Source organism: Diabrotica undecimpunctata, chromosome 5, assembly GCF_040954645.1.
Source record: "Diabrotica undecimpunctata isolate CICGRU chromosome 5, icDiaUnde3, whole genome shotgun sequence".
Classification (NCBI taxonomy): Eukaryota; Metazoa; Arthropoda; class Insecta; order Coleoptera; family Chrysomelidae; genus Diabrotica; species Diabrotica undecimpunctata.
This window is the reverse complement of record NC_092807.1, coordinates 113,034,100-113,040,784: the sequence shown is the minus strand read 5'-3', so window position 1 is coordinate 113,040,784 and position 6,685 is coordinate 113,034,100. Positions and strand designations below refer to the sequence as shown.

The following is a 6,685-nucleotide window of genomic DNA, read 5'->3' as shown; positions in this document are numbered from 1 at the left end:
ATAACGCTGTCTCACTCATGCAAAAGTTCCGCCCTGTGGTAGTGTCGTAACAGTAGGAGTCGCCTGCGCAAACGGAAATTTTGGTTCATGACAACTGGTGAGTTCGTTCTGATCTATTGATAATTATTGACATTTAATTGAGTAATAAAATCACGGTATCAACTACTTGATTATATTTGGATGATTTGCTTGAATCATAATCTGTATTTTGATTAGTTTGAATTTGTTTAAATAAGTTTGCACTTAATTATTCTCTTAGTATGGAGGAGTTGAAAAAATCTCGTAAATCTCTAAAGGCTAGACTTACTAGAATTTCTAATTGGTTTAGTATAAATAAAGATTGTGAAAGTATTGATTTGTTACTTGAAAAGCAAAGTCAATTAGCGTTACATTTCTCTGAATATGAAAAAATTCAACAACAAATTGAAGGTCTCGATGACTCTGAATTAGATTCACAGGAGTCAATTGAATTCGAAGAAAAATATACGAATACTCTAGTAAATATTAAAATACAGATAAAAGCTTTAAGTAATAACATTTTAGATTATAGTAAAAATACTCCAATAGAACATATCTCAAAAGGCACAGTTAAATTGCCCGAAATCTCTATGCAAACCTTTGAAGGTAATTTTGAGGATTGGAATTCGTTTTTTCAACTATTCTGTACTTTAGTGATTGATAACTCACAGTTAAATGATTTGCAGAGATTTATTTATCTCAAATCTTTTCTGAGGCGTGAACCATTAGAATTAATCAAAAATATTGAAGTGGTAAATGACAATTTTCAAATTGCTTTGGACACGCTTAAGGAAAGGTATGATAATAAACCTCGAATTGTGTCATTACTCATAAAAAGGTTATTAAAGGTTTCATCTCTAGCAAAATGTACCTCACAAACTCTGAGAAACTTTATTACTCAAGCAAAACAAAACATTATGGCTCTAAATAATCTGGAGGTTCCAACTCAATATTGGGATCTCATTTTAATTGAGATATTTTTAGAAAAACTAGACTATAACACACATAAGGCTTTTGAATACGAGGTAGGTACAAAAAGTTTACCTACGCTAAAACAATTCTTTGAGTTTTTAGAAAATAGATGCAATATTTTAGAAAAACTTAACTGTTCTGAAACCCAACAGAAAGGTTTCAAATATTCACAAAAGGTGACACATTTTTCAAGCTCAGATAACAAGGTTAATTCTAATAAATTGAATTGTAGTTTTTGTAATCATTCGATGCACAACATTTATCAATGTGAAAAATTTAAAGCCAGTTCTCTTTCAGATAGGAATAATTTCGTTAAGTTAAAGCATTTGTGTAAGAATTGTCTTGGAAGTAAACATTTTGTAGCAAACTGTACTTCTCAAAGAACATGTAATATATGCAATAAGAAGCATCACTCTCTCTTGCACAGTGCCAACACTTCTATGGTTTCAAGCATCTCTCGTTCTCAAGTTCCTTCATCTAATTCTCATGCTCAAAACTCTCAACCTTCTCAAGGTACAATTAGTGATAATCACATGCCTAGTGTATCACAAAGGAGTGCTCATAGTTTACAGCCTCAAACCTCTTGTATGTCAGATACAACCCAAACGTTTACTGCCCTCTCTATAAAAAATGAAGTTCTCTTAGCAACAGCTTTAGTCACATTATATACAAAAGAACATCAACCCATAAGAGCCCGTTGTCTACTAGACAACGCTAGTCAGACCTCGTTTATTACACAAGAGCTTGTTAATAAACTTAAACTCTCTCCTTATACTAGAACATTAGAAATTTCAACGCTCTCCCAAAATTGTTCAGTGTCTAATAAAATGGTAGATTTAAAAATCTTCTCTCTTTATGACTGTAAAAAGGGGTTCATGACCTCGTGTGCTGTTCTCAAGAATATAACATGCAGACTCCCTCAAGTGCCGATTGATAGAACTAAAATCAAGCTTCCGGAGTGGGTACAATTGGCTGATCCATCATACTCAGTTCCCGGAAAAATTGACATGTTGTTAGGTTCAGATGTTTATGGAAAACTCTTATTAAATGATCTTATACAACTTGGAGATGGTCTTCCCACACTACAAAATACACATTTCGGTTATGTTATGTTTGGACAGGTTCCAGTTCGCCCTCACTCTAAAAATAATCTAAATTTATGTACTTTGCATGATAAGTCGCAAATCCTCTCAACCTCTAACTCGCAGCACGTTTCTCTCTTTACCCAATCCTTGTCAGATGACTCTCTTGATAATAAACTTCAACAATTCTGGGAAATTGAAGAGATTCCAGATAAAACCATTTTAACTCCTCAAGAAAATCTAGCCGAGCAAATATTTAAAAATACAACTCAAATTCTTCCGGACGGTAGATTTCAAGTGGACATTCCTTTAATTTCTAAGGATGCACCTACACAATTAGGGGATTCCTTTTATATGGCAAAGAAAAGATTTTTATCCTTAGAAAACAAACTCGTCAAGAACAATGAACTCTACACGCAATACAAAAATTTCATAAGTGAATATATATCTCTTTCTCATGCAAGGGTAGTTCCTCTCTCTCTTTTAAATTCAGACTTAGGTAAAAAATATTTTCTTCCTCATCATTGTGTACTTAAGGAAGATAGTTTAACCACTAAGTTACGAGTAGTTTTTGATGGGTCAATGAAAACTACTACACAGGTATCATTAAATGATTTAATGCTAAAGGGTAACAGGACACAGCCAGAATTATTTGATATTCTTATTCGTTTTAGGACTTATAAATTTGCCCTTACAGCTGACATTCAAAAAATGTTCAGGCAAATTAAAATTAATCCCGATCAAACTTTCCTACTAAATATTTTATGGCGTGATTCACCGCAAGAGGAATTGCAATGTTTAGAATTACAAACAGTAACTTATGGAACGAAATCGGCCCCCTTTCTAAGTACCCGTTGCTTAATGGAATTAGCCCATGTTCACAAGAATTCATATCCTCTCGCTAGTGATGCTTTGTTAAATTCATGTTATGTAGATGACATTCTCTTTGGCTCCGAAACTCTGGATGGTCTCTTTAAGGCTCATAATGAAATATCTGAACTTCTTAAAAAGGCATGTATCTCACTACACAAATGGTGCTCTAACTCTAAGGAATTTTTAACAAATATCACTAACAAATCTCAAATTGCTAGTTATACAATTTCTCCAGAAAAGATTGCATCCAACAAGGTCTTAGGTTTACGTTGGGATGCCCAAACAGACAGTTTCTCAATTTCTATACCTAAAATTATGGTTAAAACTTCTTTCACAAAACGTGAAGTACTCTCCACAATAGCGCAAATATTTGATCCTCAGGGTCTCATAGCTCCTGTTACTATTATCGCAAAGATAATAATGCAAAAGATTTGGTTGTCAAAGGTAAATTGGGATGATGCTCTTACTTCTGAGTTACAATCAGAATGGATTGTATTTGTTTCTAATATCCCGTTCCTCAAAAATATTAATATTCCTAGACCACTATTCAGAACTGATCCAGATAAAATTATAAAAATTGAAATTCACGCTTTCTCGGATGCTAGTATAAGAGCCTATGCTACATGTGTATATATACGAGTTATGGATCAATCTAAAAAGGTTAGTTGTACTCTTGTAGCTTCCAAAAGTCGTGTAGCTCCTCTCAAAACCCTAACTCTTCCACGATTGGAACTTATGGGCGCAGTTTTATGCTCCAAGCTCACTCAACGTTTAATTACTACCCTAAACTCAACTAGTATGCACATCAACTCTATTAACTTATGGTCCGATTCAGAAATTGTGCTGGCATGGCTTAAATCCCATCCTTCTCGATGGTCACAATTTGTAGCAAACCGTGTAGCACAAATTCAAGAAATATCCTCTGATTTTCATTGGCGATATGTCAAATCAAAGGAAAATCCAGCAGATATTCTCTCTCGTGGACTCATACCATCCGAACTTGTAAATTCTCATTTATGGTGGCATGGACCACAATGGCTTGGTAAATATGATCTAACTCTAGATAGTTGTGACAAGGGGATGACATGTTCTAATCCACCCGAGGAAAGAAGATTATCTCATATGCAAACTCAACAATACCCTATAGAAAATTTTTGTTGTTCCATGTCAAATAAGTTTTCAAACTTCTCAACCTTTCAAAGAACCCTGGCTTATTGTTTTAGATTCATACACAATGCTACTATCTCTTCTGTCAGAAGGTACGGCCCCCTTTCAGTATCAGAGTTGCATTCCTCTGAGCAAAAAATAATTACATTTTTGCAACTTGTTTACTTTTCTCAAGAAATTTCAGAGCTTAAGTCGGGAAAACCTCTTTCCAACAAATCTCTTCTTTCACTAAATGTTTTTCTTGATGATAAGGAGATGTTAAGAGTTGGTGGTAGACTCAAGCATGCTCACGTTCCCTTTGATCAGAAATATCCACTTCTTTTGCCCTCCAAACATCACATCGTCCAACTTATGTTGAAAAGAGAACATATTAGATTATGTCATTCAGGTGCCCAGACCACCCTTTCCAATTTTCGTCTCAAGTATTGGCCCTTAAATGGATTAAGAACAATAAAGAAAATTATCCACTCTTGTATCACTTGCTTTCGATTTAGCGCTCAACCTGCCTCTCAACTAATGGCAGACTTACCCAAAGAACGCCTAGTTGTCTCACACCCATTTACCAATGTAGGTACAGACTTTGGTGGACCTTTTTTTATAAAGAGTTCAAGACTTCGTAAGGCTCCAGTAACAAAATGTTATATTGCCATATTCGTATGTATGGTTACCCGTGCGGTCCATATAGAACTTGTGTCAGGACTCTCCACAGAGGCCTTCATACTCACACTCAAACGTTTCATTAGTAGGCGTGGCAATCCAAAAATAATTTACAGTGATAATGCTTCAAACTTCTTTGGTGCTAAGAACCAACTCAAGGAGTTCTCCACATTTTTAAAAAATAAGGAAACATCTAACTCAATCCAAAATTTTCTTGCTGCTTCTGAAATAAGTTGGAAATTTATCCCCCCTCGCTCTCCTCATCATGGCGGATTATGGGAAGCCGCCATTAAAAGCACAAAATATCATATTTTTAGACTGATAGGAAATTCTCAACTGACATTTGAAGAGTTCAGTACCGTACTCGCTCAAATTGAAGCTGTTCTGAACTCACGTCCTCTATGTTCTTTATCTAACGATCCTTCAGATCTCTCTTGTTTAACTCCAGGACACTTTTTAATCGGTAAGCCTCTCACTTCTTTTCCTGAAAGGGATGTTTCTGATATATCCGAAAATAGATTGTCAATTTGGCAAAGGAGTACAAAAATTCAACAGTTGTTTTGGAAACGCTGGACTGTTGACTATTTAAATAGACTACAGAATAGGCCCAAATGGACCTCAACTAAGGAAAATTTGCAATTGAACGATTTGGTTCTCTTAAAGGATGAGAATAATCCTCCTTTGAAGTGGCCCCTGGCAAGAGTGATTGAAGTTTTTCCAGGAAACAATAAGAGAGTTAGAGTTGTCAAGGTACAAACTAAGGATGGAATCTTTACTCGCTCAATTGCAAAACTATGTCCCTTACCAGATTATAAACGTTAATGTTAATTAGTATAAGAATAGTTTTTAAGGTAGTGTTTGTTCGCGAGTGCGGTTAGTGTTTATAGTGTCGTCTTACTTTTCGAACTTATGATGGAACAACTCTCTTTCTTAGTTTATTATTACGTATATTATTTTTCTTTCTGTAATTTTTTGTTAAATCCTCTTAATTTTGAAGGGAACCCTTCAACGTGTGGGCAGGATGTTGTAACTTACAACAGTTAAAATTATTTTAATGAAATGTACATTGTTTTTCAACTGCCCCCCGTATGTTATCTGCTATGTCTATATCTCTTTTTGACCTGTTAAAAACGAAGATACTTCCCCCGCACGCCTCGAGGAGAACACATTTTTTGTCAGTCACCAACTATCAGGGGTCGAGTGCGTACCGTATGGGGTTTTATCTTCGTTTACGCAATGACGCTCTAAAAATTGTATCACCAGCCTCCGTAGATAAGGAATTTTGTTTAATGCTACTGTACTGTGTGTAATAGAATTTTGTAGTATATCAACGTTGTAGTTATTTATCATAATTAGTGAACCAGCCCTGGAAAAGCAGTAAAGTCTAAAATTAAGTTTAGCTACGAACATAATACCTGTTCGTACTCTAATTGTATATTAGCAAGGTTCATTGGCTAAGCTTTATACACTTATAACCAAAAACCATGTTTTTTAAGTTGTGTACGTTGATCTTGTCACATGTGTCATTCTAATTTCTAGGGCACCGTTGTCAGTTCAACGAAAATATTATATGAAACCAGCTAAAAGCAGGGCTGTGCGACGGACCGCCAGTTTTAAGTGTACTAAAAACTAAAACATTATCGAGCATTCTCGATCAGTCAATCACATTAAATTTGTTTAAACATGCATCCTAAAAAATTCCCATATTAATTTTGTAATTTTCCATCATCTTAATTAAGTACCCATACATTGATTTGTGTCTTATTATAATTTATGAAAATATTTTAAATCAAAAATAATGATAGATAATCGATCTAGACATAACTTTAAATTATTATAATAAAACATCACAGTCGGATATTGGATTGTAACTGTCATGTTTTGAAAAGCGCTTTTTCGCCCCGGATATTTTATAA

General features: G+C 34.7%; 1 protein-coding gene across 1 annotated transcript; it reads left to right on the top strand.

Annotated features, from left to right (window-relative positions):
- Positions 1-260: 260 nt before the first annotated feature.
- Positions 261-5,591, top strand: LOC140442431 (uncharacterized). The gene has a single exon (XM_072533504.1). The coding sequence runs from the start codon at positions 261-263 to the stop codon at positions 5,589-5,591; it is 5,331 nt and encodes a 1,776-aa protein (XP_072389605.1).
- Positions 5,592-6,685: the final 1,094 nt, after the last annotated feature.

Coding starts and splice junctions, on each gene's coding strand:
- LOC140442431 (XM_072533504.1), top strand. CDS start 261: ATGGAGGAGTTGAAAAAATCTCGTAAATCTCTAAAGGCTAGACTTACT.